General features: G+C 40.3%; 1 protein-coding gene across 3 annotated transcripts in view; it reads right to left on the reverse strand.

Moving 5' to 3' along the window:
• spag6 (sperm associated antigen 6) overlaps positions 1 to 15,357 on the reverse strand; it is a 206,956-nt gene that overhangs the window by 41,312 nt on the left and 150,287 nt on the right. For all 3 annotated transcript variants that reach the window (XM_041185132.1, XM_041185131.1, XM_041185130.1), the window contains 2 exons: positions 12,175 to 12,327; positions 8,998 to 9,189 (listed from right to left, as the gene is read on the reverse strand). In XM_041185132.1, the coding sequence (XP_041041066.1) occupies positions 8,998 to 9,189; positions 12,175 to 12,327 (345 nt within the window). The remainder of the gene's footprint in view (positions 1 to 8,997; positions 9,190 to 12,174; positions 12,328 to 15,357) is intronic.

A 15,357-nucleotide genomic window follows, 5' to 3' on the forward strand; every position in this document is an offset into this window, starting at 1 on the left:
TTTCCATTTGTGAGCAGCTGGGAAGTATATGCTTTCATAACAACACCAATCTGTGGAAACAGGAATTGTTGGACAAGCAGTAGGAAGTAGGCCTACAATTAATTTAATTGGGCAGTTCAAGTTTTCATATACTATAGATAATGTGACAGAATTTAACAAAAGCTAAAACGAAAGGAGGGCAAACCAACAATATCAAAACATCAAAAAACCTATTTCTATATTATATCTCCAGAGTTTCTCAGTGCTCTAACAGGGGCGTTCTTTGAACTATTTACAGCTTTGGTTAAGTTATGGATAACCAACACGGCATGGCAATCTCTCATTATATATCACCATATGAATGAATGCTAGTTCCTGGCATGGCAGGATTGTCCTATGAGGAGAATGAGTACAGAAATAAGAGGATAAGGCAGATGAATGTGTGGCTGGAAAGATGGTGCAGGAGGGAGGGCTTCAGATTCCTAGGGCACTGGGACTGGCTCTGGGGAAGATGCCATCTGTACAAGGCAGACAGGTTGCACCTGAACAGAGTCGGGACTGAGTTCCTTGCTAGTGCTGTTCGGAGGGCTTTAAACTAACTCGGCTGGGGTGTGGGAACCAGAAGAGAATATTAGAGAGGAATACCAGGGTGCACAAAATACTGGGAGAGACAGATAGTACTAGTATAGAGAATAGTAAGTTAATAGGTGGGGTTGGAGTAAGGAAGAAAGTCATGAAGTCTAAATCAATTACTGTGCATGTATGTGAATACATAGGGTATAGTATATAAGGTTGGGGAGTTACAAGTGCAGATTGCCATTTGAAAATATGACGTTGTTGGCCAGAGACCTAGCTCAAGGAAGGGCAGGACTTGGTGTCAAACATTCCTTGGTACAAATTGTTCAGGAAAGATAGGAAAGGAAGAAAAGGAGGAGGGGTGGCAGTATGGTTAAGGAGAACATTGCAGTGCTGGAGAAAGAGGATGTCCCAGAGGGTTCAAGGACAGAATCAATTTGGCTAGAGCTAAGGAACAAAAAGGGTGCAATTACATTGCTCAGTATAGTCTATAGACCACCAACTAGTGAGAAAGATGTAGAGGAACAAATCTGCAGGAAAATTACAGAGAGATGTAGCCATTATGAAGTAGCTATAATGGGGGACTTTAATTGCACAAATGTAGATTGGGACAGTGGTAGTGTGAAGGGCGGAAAGGGGCAAGAGTTCCTAAATTGTGTTCAGGAGAATTTTCTACAGCAGTGTGTGTCCAGTCCAACAAGAAAGGATGCACTGTTGGACCTGGTTCTTGGAAATGAGGTAGGCCAAGTAGATCAAGTGTCAGTGGGGGAACATTTAGGAGACAGTGATCATTTCATCACAAGGTTTAGGATGATGATAGAAAAGGATAATGTGCAATTCAGAGTAAGAATAATTAATTGGAGGAGAGCTGACTTTAATGAGGCAAGGACGGAGCTGGGCTGGATAGACTGGAACCAAAGGTTGGCAGGAAAAAATGTAGCTGAACGACGGGCTACTTTCAAAGAAGAAATGGTTTGGCACAGTTAAGGTATATTCCCTCAAAAGGGAAAGGTAGGGCAAAAAAATCCAGAATTCCCTGGGTGAAAAAGGAGATAAAAATTAAGATAAAGAAGAAAAGGTGTGCTTATGATAGGTGTCATGGAGAAAATACCATTGAGAATCAAGCAGAATATGGAATGTTCAGAGGGGAAGTGATAAAGCAAATAAGAGAAGCAAAGAGGGTTTATGAGAAAAGACTGAAAGCCAACATAAAGGGGAATCCCAAAATCTTCTATCGGCACACAAATAGTAAGAGGGTGGTAAAAGGAGAAGTAAGGCCCATTAGAGACCAAAAGGGGGATTTACACATGGAGACAGGGGCCTTGGCTGGGGTGTTAAATGAATACTTTGCATCTGTCTTTACCAAGGAATGACTACTGAGGCTACAGTAACAGAGGAGGAAATTTTGTCATTTGAAGGGTTCAAAATCGATAAGGAGGAAGTATTGGATAAACTGTCGATACTCAAAGTTGACAATCCACTGGGATCAGATGAGATGCATCCAAGGATATTGAAGGAAGTAGGAGGGGAAATTGCAGGGGCACTGGCTATAATCTTTCAGTCTTCCCTAGACTCAGGGGAAGGTGCCAGAGTATAGGAGAATTGCAAACATTACGTTCTTGTTCAAAAAAGGTTGTAAGTATAAGCCATGCAATTACAGACCAATCAGTTTAATTTCAGTGGTGGGGAAGCTTCTTGAAACAATTATTTGGGATAGAATTAATAGTCACATGGAAAAATGTGGGTTGATTAGGAAGAGCCAGCATGGATTTCTAAAGGGCAAATTGTGTTTAACTAACTTGCTGGAGTTTTTTTGAAGAGGTAACAGAGAGGGTTGATGAGGGTAATGCTGAAGATGTGGTGTACATCAATACAATGCCACACAACAGACTCGTGAGAAAAGCTATAGCTCATGGAATAAAAGGGACAGTAGAACGTGGATACAAAATTGGCTGAGTAATAGAAATAGAGGGTAATGGTCAATGAATTTTTTTCGGGCTGGAGGAAGGTTTGTAGTAGAGTTCCCCAGGGGTCAGAATTGGGACCCTTGCTTTTCCTGACATATATAAAATATCTAGATCTTGGTGTACAGGGGACAATTTCAAGGTTTGCGGATGAGAAAAGACTGAAAGCCAAAATAAAGAGGAATCCCAAAATCTTCTATTGGCACACAAATAGTAAGAGGGTGGTAAAAGGAAGAGTAGGGCCCATTAGGGACCAAAAGGGGGATTTACACATGGAGACAGGGGCCAGGAGGGACCAAAGGGGGATTTATACATGGAGACAGGGCCATGGCGACGGAGATTGAGGGGCGACTTGATAGAAGTTTACAAAATTATGAGTGGCATGGACAGAGTAGATAGTCAGAAGCTTTTTCCCAGGGTGGAAGAGTCAATTACTAGGAGACATAGATTTAAGGTGAGAGGAGAAAACTATAGAGGAGATGTGTGGGGCAAGTTTTTTACGCAGAGGGTAGTGAATGTCTGGAATTCGCTGCCAGAGGAGGTGGTGGAAGCAGGTACAATAGTGTTGTTTAAGAAGCAGCTTGACAAATACATGAATAGGATGGGAATAGAGGGATATGGACTCCGGAAGTCTTAGTTGACGGGCAACATGACTGGCACAGGCTTGGAGGGCTGAAGGGCCTGTTCCTGTGCTGTACTTTTCTTTGTCCTTTGTTCTAGATATGAAACTTGCAACCATTGTAAACTGTGAGGAGGACAGTATAGAACATCAAAAGGACATAGACAAGTTGGTGGAATGGGCAGATAGGTGGGAAATGAAGTTCAATGCGGAGAAGTGTGAAGTGATGCACTTCTTTTAGGAAGAACATGGAGAGACAATATAAAATAAGGGATACAATTCTTAAGGGGTTGTAGGAGCAGAGGGACCTGGGTGTATATGTACATAGATCATTGAAGGCGGCAGGACAGATGGAGAGAACAGTTAATAAAGCATACAGTATCCTGGGCTTTATTACTAGGGCATAGAGTACAAGAGCAGGGGGGTTATGCTGAGTTTATATAAGACACTAGTTAGACCTCAGCTGGAGTATTGTGTACAGTTTTGGGCACCACACTATAGGAAGGATGTGAACGCATTGGAGAGTGTGCAGAAGAGGTTTACGAATGGTTTCAGGGATGAGATACTTCAGTTATGAAGATAGGCTGGAGAAGTTGGGACTGTTCTCCTTGGAGAGGAGAAGGCTAAGAGGAGATTTGAAGAGGTGTTCAAAATCATGAGGGGGCTGAATAGAGTTGAATGGGAGAAACTGTTCCCACTCATAAAAGGATCAAGAACGAGAGGGCACAGACTTAAAGTGATCTGCAAAACTTTTTCACACAGCAAGTGTTTCGAGTCTGGAATGCACTGCTTGGAAGTATGGTGGAGACAAGTTCAATTGAGACATTCAGGAGGACATTAGATGATTATTTGAATAGAAACAATTTGCAAGGGTACGGGGAAAAGGCAGGAGAATGGCACTAAGTCATAAGGCTTATTCGGACAGCTGGTGCAGACACGATGGGCTGAATGGCCTCCTTCTGTGCTGTAACATTCTGTAATTCTGAGAGATTGAAGAGACTTAGGCCTGTGTTCTTTAGAGTTAGCAGAATGAGAGGTGACCTCATTGTGACATAAACAATTCTAATAGGGCTTGACAGGGTAGATCAAGGAAGGATATTTCCTCTGGCTGGGGTATCTAGAACCAGGGGACATAGTCCCAGGATAAGGAGTAGGCCATTTAGGAGCGAGATAAGGAAGAATTTCTTCACTTACAGGGCAGTGAATCTTTAGAATTCTCTAACACAGGGGCCCGTGGAGGCTCAATCATTGAGTATGTTGAAAACAGAGATGGATAGATTTCTAGTTATTAAAGGTATCAAGGGATATGGGGATAGTGCAGGAAAATGGCATTGAGGTAGATCAGCCATGATCTAAATGCATGGCAAAGCAGGTTTGGAGGACTGAATAGCTTACTCCTGCTCCTATTTCCTATGTTCCAATGAAGAAGTACATGAAGTAAAATAATTTTGACTTCATCACAGGTCACCAAAAACATTTTGCATAATTTCAGGACTCACACAGCTCATAAATTTGTTCCAAATTAAAAAATATAAGATGCAATGCAGTCACTGCACCTATACAATGACACCACATATAAACCTAGAAATTACAGTCAGCAATGCTTTCATACAAATCATTGGGTTAACATTCTTTCTCCATTATTTTTAGATGCGTTGATCCATTTAAAATAAGCACCAAACATTTGTCAATAACATTGCTCACAGCAATTCCTAAGCTATTGTTACATAATTACAATGTGGGACCATAAAACGGCCGGTTGAAATTTTGTGATAGCTGAGATTTAATCCTTTTCTCCATTAAAGGTACGCCCTTAAACTATCATTCATCCTGTTAATTTTTATATAATAGCAAATCATTATGAAGAAACCAACTAGCAATCTTCATGCATCCAGCTTATGCACTACCTAACGAACATAGATTTTACTACTTCAGAAACTAAACTGGTTATAGTGCTCTTTGCAGAAGTGGTTTGCAACGGTGTGAAGTTCATGAGTTTTCAAATTCTGGTGTAAAGGCACAAGCTATATAATAATCCTTACATGTGTAAATGAGACGACATTTTTCAACAGGCTGCAAAGCTGTTTTACTTTTACCCCAAAAGTCAACCCACCAAATAAAAGAGAATTCACTCAGTAGAAAGCTTTATTGTTGGGCAAACAGTTATACTGGAACACCATAGGCAATTTTATCTTTTCAAGTAACTATATGAGCTTTCCTCATCAGGAGCCTCAATGCAGTGCAGTGTATGTTGACAGAACCTCTATAGAATCTTAGAAATTTTACATCACAGAAGGAGGCCACCGGCCCATCACTGACCAAAAAGCCAGCCTAATCCTACTTTCCAGTTCATGGTTCATAGCCTTGTAGGTTATGGCATTTCAAGCACATATTCAAGTAGTTTTTAAATGCTATGAGCATTCCTTGAGTGTTCTTTCAATCAGTGAGTTCCAGATTCCCAACCACTCTATGGGTGAAAACATTTTGCCTCAGCTACCCTCTAATTCTTCAGCCTATTACTTTAAATCTATGCAATTTGATCTCTGGTCCTTCCTACCCACTCCATCTAAGACCCTCATGATTTTTTACACCTCAATTAAATCTCACCTCCGCCTCCTCCATTCCAAAGAAAACAACCCTAGCCTATCTGATCTTACCTCTTTACTAAAATTTTCCAGTTGCTAAACAATAAAATCTACACTTGTGAGCTTTTGATCCTATGCAAGCCATATTCTTGAGTAGCATTGGCTGTGAATGTGCCAAGTGGGTTATTAACACAGATATATAACCGGTAGTTAAAAATCCTATTTTGAAAATTTGGCTCTATTAGTTTTCATGAAGAGGAATCCAGATCAGAATGCCATCCAAAGTGTATAACAATAAATGGAACTCAAAAAGGAATAGGAAAACAAAGAAGCAGGATCACAGCTTCCAGATGAGCTTGACACCAAACAAATTATAATAGGGGAATATTGTTGTCTTATGCCTACATTTTCTGAACAAGTAAGTGTCCATTCCTTAGTGCCAGGATGAGTAAGGAATTTGCATGTGTGGTAGTGCTGCCTTGTCACATTACAGCTGGGGGGTCACTGTACCTTTAGTGGAAAATTTGGTGGTGTTGCTTTGTTGGAGTAGAGTTTCGAAAGAAGGGGGCCAAGTTAGAGATGTGGCTATAACACTATGGGCAGAATTTAAGAGGTGGCAGGAGCGGGGTTTCCCACACAGTCACCTGACGAGTCAAATGCTCCAAGGAGTGTAATTAGCTGGAGGTGAGACTTCCACCCTTCAAAGAGCTGCTGACCAATCTAATTGGCAGACAGCTCATAGTCCCAGTAACACTATTTGGAGCGTGGCCGCTGCTGAGGCTACAAGCAGTCCTGCAGCCAGGATGGAGGTATGTGTGGGGGGGGTCTCATGGCAGGGATGGGAGGGGAGGCCAGGGTGGCGGGGGGGACAGAAGGGTGTTCTTGATGGAGAGGCCATGGGAGAGGGAGCATTCAGGGTGGGGGCCAGTGAAGATGGCACACTTCCTACTCGAGGCCCAAACAGGGTGACCTGCCAGGCACCACTCCCCTCCCCATCCCCCAAGTAGCCATTAATTAGCCTTATAAGGGCCTAAATTGGGATAAGAATAGGGTGCTCTAGCCCTTGCCCTCCTCCCATAAAACTGAGGGCAGGTCAGGGGTGGGCAGGAAGGCAGCAGGAAGGCCATGCAAGGAATTTTATGACTTCACTGCTTGCAAACCCACCAATGGGGGCCCATAAAATTATGCCCTTTAGCTTTGACTCTCTGACTAGTGCTCCCATCTAAGGAGGTTTGGCTCTGAGAATATACCCTTGTTGAACTCGTGCAAATGTCTATCAGACAGAAAATCAATGAGTATCCGAGATTCAAAGCCTGGAAATTACTGTTGGCAATATAAACAAATACCGACATATTCATATGATAATCCTCTGTTTGTATTTTAATAGGAGCACTATTTTAAAATGTTTCTGTTAAAGAATGAACAGGAAGGTGTCATATGAATATGTAAAATATCTGTTTGCTAAGATCAGTAAAATTATTTTCCAGGCTTTAAATTGTCCTAATTGTGAACTAATTTTTTGAGCCCTCTTCATCATGTCATTCACAACTGTTCTTTTATTGAAATCTTTCAGTTTCCTTTTATAGAAAGCATCTAATCTCTCATCCAGCATGTAAACTAATTTGCGGAACCAGAGAGATTATCCCACTTTGTGTGTTGTCTATACATCCCTTTTAAAAATTAAAATGTAAATTAGTTCCTAAGAATTAATTTATAAACTGTAAAAAATTAAGAACAGCGGAAAATTTTGCACTGACTTGCTACCATCACTTTCTTTTAATTAGCTTATAAAGTCATTTACAAGAATGAGAAATGGGAAAAGTAACATTGTGCAGGTACCTTTTTATTGTAATGAACTATTGCCTGTGCAGCCCTATAAAGTGAATGCAGTTTCTTTAAAGAATCTGCACTTCTAGTTTGATGTGCATTCATTGGTCGTCAAATGCACAAAAGCTGTCTGGACAATCATGTAGCTGCCCTTTCATCCTGCCAGCATGAAGACATTTAGAAAAATCAACTAATGGCAGTACTAGTAGTCAATTGATTTTTAGCCATAAATCAATGGATTTTTCTGCTGCTCTGAATTTAAGAGTCGAAAGGCACCTGTAGTATACTTTAAATAAATGCAAGAGGAAGCTGCAACATACCCAATTTAAATATTTTCAGGTGGTATACCCTCTAATGACTAATTTAAAGTGACTAACCATAGTATAATCCATACTAGATACTCTAAATACAGAACATTATGTTCTAGTAAAACTTATCCTGCAAGTAAGACACTGTCAAAAACATATTTTATAACTGCTGTAACTCCTTCTTCTATTACCACATGAATACTTACAAAATGAAGGTTGTCAACAGGAAACATATTGAGCTCTCACTGGATACAATATTTACACAGCCAACAGACTCCAGCGAATACCACAATAAGTGCATAAATAACAGCATTTCAACATTATTGGGATTGGTTCGATATCATGTTCATGTACAAAATATGGCTTCTGTTTACATCAGCATAAACACAAAACATTTTTCAATACATATTCAATTTTTAAAAATCAACTGTTAAATAAATAAAGTAACAGAGTTACTAATGGGGTTATTTGCATGTGGTACTTAATACAGTAGAGAACAATGCAGAAGGCATACATGTCTGTGATAAAGGTTAACTATCAGGATAAACAATGCAGCTTCTGCTTTAAAAAAGCATCATTTCTCTTGTCATCTGATTTTCCGCAACTGCCAGAAATCCCAAGAATTCTCAGTAAATGATATTTACAACAGAGAACAGCTGGCTTGCATTTGTTAACCAGGTTATGTCTAGGGATTAGAATTTCTGTAATTAACCACCCGAGCTTCACTCTCATGGTTTATGACATCATCTGAAGCTCTCCATTGTGACACATTTCAAGCTAGCTATTATCCCCTAGGTAAACATTATTGACAGGACTTCAGGATTAATTCCTGTTACCATAGGTAATTCAGCATTAATACACACTTTAAAATCAATTTACTATAAGAGTACCAATGTAAAGAACTCTCTAAATACTTAATTTTCTTTCCACTTTCCATTATAGAAACATTTTAAATAATGTACTATCTTTAAGAATCACCATATAAAATTGTAAAAGATAATTTCTTCTTATCTGAATTGCAAGCTTTTCTAATCTTTAGATAGGATATAAAAAAGGAAAGAAAATCATCTCAGATGTTTAATAGTTGGCACTCTGGTTGCAAATGGGATCAAATATGACAGGCGTGATGTATGTTTTACCTTAATCTGAAGGTCTTCAGAGCTTCCAGTCTGCATGTAGAGTGCAAGGAGCTTTGGCAGAACATTTGCCACAGCAACAGCACGTGCATGCTCTGGAGTGTGTCTTCCTATCTGCCCCAGGGCCCAAGCAGACGCTGCCTTAATGTGGTCTTCTGGTTCTTCTGACAGGCAGATAGCCAACTGAGGCACCCCCTGTTGTGTTGATCAGAAGCACACAGTCTTAGTCAGAGACACTACATGTGATAGGCTTACATTAATAAGCAATTTTAAGAAAAAACAGTTCTTATTTCTATCCTACACATCTTCCTGATGGCTGAAAGAGCAGTTCAGCACACAGCTGCTCAGTGTATTAGAGCTGGCATTTTTTTAGTTTGACAGGATGTCAAGGATAGTAAAAACCCTCAGCCTGAAGCACCGTTTCTTATATCACCACTACTGTATCATCCTACTGTGGAAAATACTTAGCAAATGAAAAGTAATATACATTAAGGGAAGTCACAGTGCATAAAACTTGAAACAATTAAATGACATGTCTAAACATTTATTTTGTTCGGTTATGAATAAAGGAATCAATTATTTTTCTTAAATGTTGTTTACATAACTAAAACCAGGTCAAAAACAGGTTTGTGTCTGAGATTAAAATAAAAGAACTATTTTAGTAATATTATTTTAATATTAATTTTAGAAATAATTTTAGAATAGAAAAATTATATTTTAGTAAAAAGATTCTGCTGAGGAAAGGTAATTGGGATATGAATGCATGGGGCTTCTCACTAGTTCTTTGTCTAACATTACATTGTGACCTTTCTATTTTGGCAGTCCTGAAAGACTAAAATGCCAAACTGATCAAAATAACTACTGAAAGAAAAATGCTAAATTATTTTGTTTTAGTTTTAAATTAGAACATTATTAAATCAAATTTAATTATGATTCACCAAAACAATGTTGTAAAATTTATGGCATGTTGATACAAGAATTTTAATTTTAATTGCTGATGTAACTAGCTCATCCTGAATTTAAATTGTCCTCAAAACATTTTAAAACCCTTTAAAATTGTCTGAATATCCAACTGCACAGCTAAACATTTCTAATTTAAAACCACAATTGACTTCAATCACTGAACAAGATACAAAGCCTAACAGTAATATTTAACTCAAGAGTTTAACTCTATTTCACTTTGTGCTAAAATAATTAATGGCAAGTTAAAGATCCATGTATACACACATTCCAACTTTGTTTATTACTGTGGAGACATACAATAATAGTTCCATCTGCTTGATAAAATGATAAGATTACTTCTTTAGCAGTTTCTCAACTTTCCACAAAAATAATTCTTAATGTTTTAAGTACAACATTTCCATAATTCTATAAATTTTATAGGATTCAAACTTCAACTTGTGTGTCTAACCATAACTCATTTTGGCACCTCAGATATTACTGCATTGCAACGCTAGCCATGACATGTCTAACAGACCAAGTTCAAGGAGCCAAGCAAGTTTTATTACTACTTCACTTATCTACAGAACACAGTGCAGCAACTATTCTTGAAATTATATGTATAAAAATAAAACAAAAATTTTTCTGTTGGATTGTCACCTTTGTAGAATGTCAATAATATGAAAATCCAAACTCATTTATTGTGATTGGAAATAAAAGGGTTGCCTGGCACAAGACGTTGCCTGTCATTGTTTGAATTTGTTTTGTTAGTTCTGAGCTGAATCCTAATGATTAACAGAAGTGTATTTTTGATTAAATAGAAATGAGTCTTGCAATTTCACCCTGTTTAAAACATGAACCAATTTTAAATTAACATTAACAATGTTGTGAAGGACTCCAGTCTGAAAAAAAATGATCCTTGTAACTAACAGAGTGCCTGCATGTTGGGTATGACAAAAATAATTATCGGTAAACCAAATTTATTTTACTAACAGAGAGCTACTTTCCACAGTGAATTTTCAAATTGGCTTTTCACTTCTGGAGCCTTGTCCAAATCCAACTCAGATTGATGGGATGAATGTCTCCTTACTCTGACAGCTGTAAAGATCCTAAGTGAAATCACACTTTTTAGTGGGTGCTGATCTACATCACAAAACAACAGCCTCACTCAGAGAGGCCCTAAGGATGTCTGGTATAGTACAGGGAAAGATTCACACTGATGCAAAAGGGAGTGTTCTCCTGAGGGTCAAGGATTAAAATACATTGGAAGGAAGTGTAAAAGGTTGTACTAACCACTTGGTCATTCTTTACCTTGTGGTGCTTAATGCTGACAGTGGAGCCTATTTTGCTGATTAGCATTATTTTAGTGCTGGTGTTAACTCATTTGTTTGAATAGAATTAATGCCAGCAGTACAATTACATTAGTTAAAAACTCAAGGCCGATGTGTCAAAGGTGGAAGAAGTTTAATTTTTCAGCACTGACATCACCTAGTCAAGCACAAAACAGCACCAAGAATAAAATCAATAATTAAAAAATATTTTATTAAGATGTTATTGCAGGTTACTTTATTAAAATGTTATTTCATTAAGTAGTAGGTATGTTTGCACCATGATACAGTAAACTTTTGATCTTGGCTGGGCTATCAATAGGAACTGGATGAATTGAGATAAGATACTAAAATAGGGTGGAGAGAGGGAGAGAGAAAGCGAGAGAAATAAAACCTTTCTAATAGTGAAGACATTACTCTAACAGAATAGCAAGTATTTATGTGAATGCTGCACCTGAATCTGGTAATGGGAGCTGCATTTATAGTCAGGTGAGGCAATAATCCTGGTTGGGGGTGGGGGTGGGGTGGGGGGGAGGTGGTGGGAGACAGGGGTATAATTGAGTATTACATCACAACACTCCAGCTAGAAGCCCTGAAGACGACTGTATCAGATTTTACTCACAGCACAAATTACCATAATTTAAGTATTTAAATTAAAAGTCATAATCAAGATTTACTTTGACACATTCTGCATTAAAATGAAAACAAAAAGCTCCTTCTTACTGAAATAGAAAGAAATGAAATAATGAGTAATGTAGAATTTACATCTGCAACCTCAATTCTTCTGGGAGTACTAACCAACAAATCAATATACCACTGCAGTCCAATATGCTTTGCAGCTAGATTAATTTATTGTCCTTTTTCTAGGGCCTCATTGTAATGGTAATACACAGATAATGAACAAGGCTCTAACCTTGGAGACAATCACTGCCATTGCCAGGTTCTCCGAGTGAGCAGCCACATAACCAAGCATCATAATACCAGGCAGCCTGACATTACTTTTAGATTCACCGATATAATCAATGACAGCAGCCACACCTCCTGTATTAACAATAAGCTGAGACAGCTAGAGGAGGGGGAAAAAAACAAGGTGGTTAATCAGATTCTATCAATAAGATAGCAAAATATCATCCCAAATTAAAATAATTGGTTTTGTCTATTAGTGTACATACATTCTTGTTAAAAGAATATTGCATAGTTTCTATTAGTCTATTGACATACTAAAAGAAAAAATCCTGCTGTTTTTCTCTGATGTGAAGTAAGACATACACCTCCTTATTGGTATCTGAGCAGATGAAATGTTGCTAACAGCTAAATAAGTTATCCACTAGTGCAATCTAACCTGGATCACCAATGACTGAAGTAAAGTTAGGTGGGCATTTAATTATTTATTATCTTTTATCAACTTTCTTGATTCTAAAACTAAAATTTATTAATACATTGCTATAATTAAGCTAATTGCTTCAATTTTGTACTGCACATCTCAGATCACTACTATCATTCATGGAATATGAGAACATTTGATGTCACTTGAGGAATATATAAATTTATAACAACCTTGATATAATTAGGCAACCAAGTAGCCCTTCAGTGAATAAAAGGTAATATTTAAAATCAGTCTTTTTCATTCAAATGCCTACTATTTTTATACCATATCAAATAGTTTTCCAGTTCTGTTGTGACATTTTCAGATTATCCATAATTTCATATTACTTTCAGTTTGTTTTAAGGTTATATGTTTTTGAAAAATTGAGGGAGCCAGTGAGGTGTTTGTCAGTAAAATAGAGTCAACAGATATTTTGGACAGCAAAATAATGGAAAAAGAATCAGAGGGACTTACAGACTGGGTCATAAAAAGTATTTGGGAGCAAGCCTAATAGTTTTCATCTGTAGCTGCAAAGGGTGGCTTTCATTTTGATTAATGGTGTATTTCAGAAAATTGATCTTGCCTTTCCCTATTTGATACTAACAATGAGAAACTTGGCACAAAATCAACATACTGGCGAAAGGTCATCGACCTGAAACACTGGCCAGGATTTTCTATGCCCGCCAGCATCGGGCGTATTCAGTGATGTGAGCGGACAATATGACACAATTGGTTTCATGATGAATTGAAACCAGTTTGCGATCATCCGCTCAGCCACAGATGGTGGGCCGCGTTCTCTGCCATCAGGCGTCAGAACTTCATTATAGCACAGCAGCATATTGTTACTATGCCCGGCCACTGGAATCATTCCCCCCCGCCCTCACACTGGATTGTCTGCTCACGTTGGTGGGAAAGCACGCCACTGTAGAACATGTTTTGACAACGGTGATGTGCAGGTCGGGACTTACCCATCAGGGCTTTGCTCACATCACAGATGTTCAAGGAGCAGAAGATGCTGGAGCCCGACAACAATGGCACACTGGAGGAATGTCCATGGCATGCTGGGTTGATTCTCATAGACATGGCTCTGCTGTGAAGCAGTGCCTGGAAGTTAGATAGTCACCATTGATGCTCACAACGGGTGATGGTCGAGGGGATGGGAGAGGAAGAGGTGTCAGGGTAAATGAAGATGTCAGGATGGGGTGAGGTTGGGAAGGGGGGGAATGAAGGTGTTGGGGGGAAGGTTGTTGGGGGAGGAAGGGGTAACGGTGGAGAAGACCACAACTGGGGAGGTAGGTGTAAGGAGGTGGAAGGTACAGGAGAAGGGGTGTGGAGAGGGTAGGGTATCCAGGTGAAGGAAGGGGTGCAGAGGTGGGGGGTAGGGGTGCAAAGTGGGGAAGGGGTTCCAGGGATTAAGGGTTGTGGAGTAGGGGGTATGAGGTGAATATGCACAGGTGGGGTTGGATAGGTCCATGTCTGCCTCCTGGGGAGCGAACTGAGGATGGGCGTGGTATGAAGGGTGAGAATGACCAAGGGCAGACTGAGGCGGCAGGAAGGGAGGGTGAGGATTTGACGGTAGTGATAGAAGGGATGATGGGGGTGGTTGGTGGGGACTCGGAGGCAGTCACGGACCCTGAGGGTAGGAAGGAGGAGGTCGGGAGGTGAATGTGGATGGGGATGGGATTTTCAGGAAGGAAGGGAACATGCATGTTCACCTGGACATCCCCAAAGGAAAAGTGTTGTGGCTAGTAGGTAACAGAGGGGAGATGGAAGGTGATGTCGGTGGCGGGGGGGTCAACCATGATGGGGGGGGAGGAAATGGGTTATCAGGGAAAGGGTAAAAGATGGGGGAGCGCACAATGCAGTGAAACCAGACCATGCTGAATCGAAAGTGAAATGAGAGTCGTGTTGTGCGAGATCAGATTCTGCATGGGAAGGTGATCAGTGGGTGGGCAGAGATGCAGGTCAGCTCAGATGGACAATTGAAAGCAAACCCCAGCAGGCTACATTCAAAATGCTCAGGACAATGAGATGAGTGTAAAGCATGAAGGATCCGTGTGCATGGGTGAGTGCTTGCATGAGGCTCTGAAAGGCCCTGCCACACACATTTTCCCTCCAGAATCACTTGTGGGCTGGCTGCTCCCTCTTCAGTGATGGGTCTTCCGGGCTGCTGATTTCCACCTCTGCATTGGAGGAGGAGTCCTCTTGGCTGCAGATGAAGACGTCGATGGAGCTGAGGGACTGGCTGGCTGAGGGTGTTCATCCCTTGGCAGGGCTCCCTGTGAAACAAAATAGAGATAATTAGTGCATGGCAACAAAGTCAGATGCAGGAGAGAGCCCATTCACAGTTACGTTGAGGGAGGAATAATGAGGTGCAGGATCCTCAGATGGGTGTTTGCAGCCAGCCTTACCGTCGTCACAGGCATCCTCACCAGTCAGCACGATGACATGCTCCTCAAAGTGACTGAGGGGCCTAATGTGGGCCACTCCACCCCGGTCTGGGACCTCTCCCTGCTAATGTGAGCAGGCTTCTCCTGCATGTAAACTGATGGAGAGAGTGTGAGCCGGACACATGGCACTGCATGGAATGTTTGTGTGGTGAGCAGCACCATGGACAGGAATGAGGATGTGAGCTCGAGAGGGTATGAGCCTGATGGAGATGTAGGACTGTGGGTGACAGTTAGTGGTGTTGTCCCTTGAGGTGTGAGATCCCTGTGGATGTGTGATGGG

The sequence above is a fragment of the Carcharodon carcharias genome, chromosome 3 (assembly GCF_017639515.1).
Source record: "Carcharodon carcharias isolate sCarCar2 chromosome 3, sCarCar2.pri, whole genome shotgun sequence".
Classification (NCBI taxonomy): domain Eukaryota; kingdom Metazoa; phylum Chordata; class Chondrichthyes; order Lamniformes; family Lamnidae; genus Carcharodon; species Carcharodon carcharias.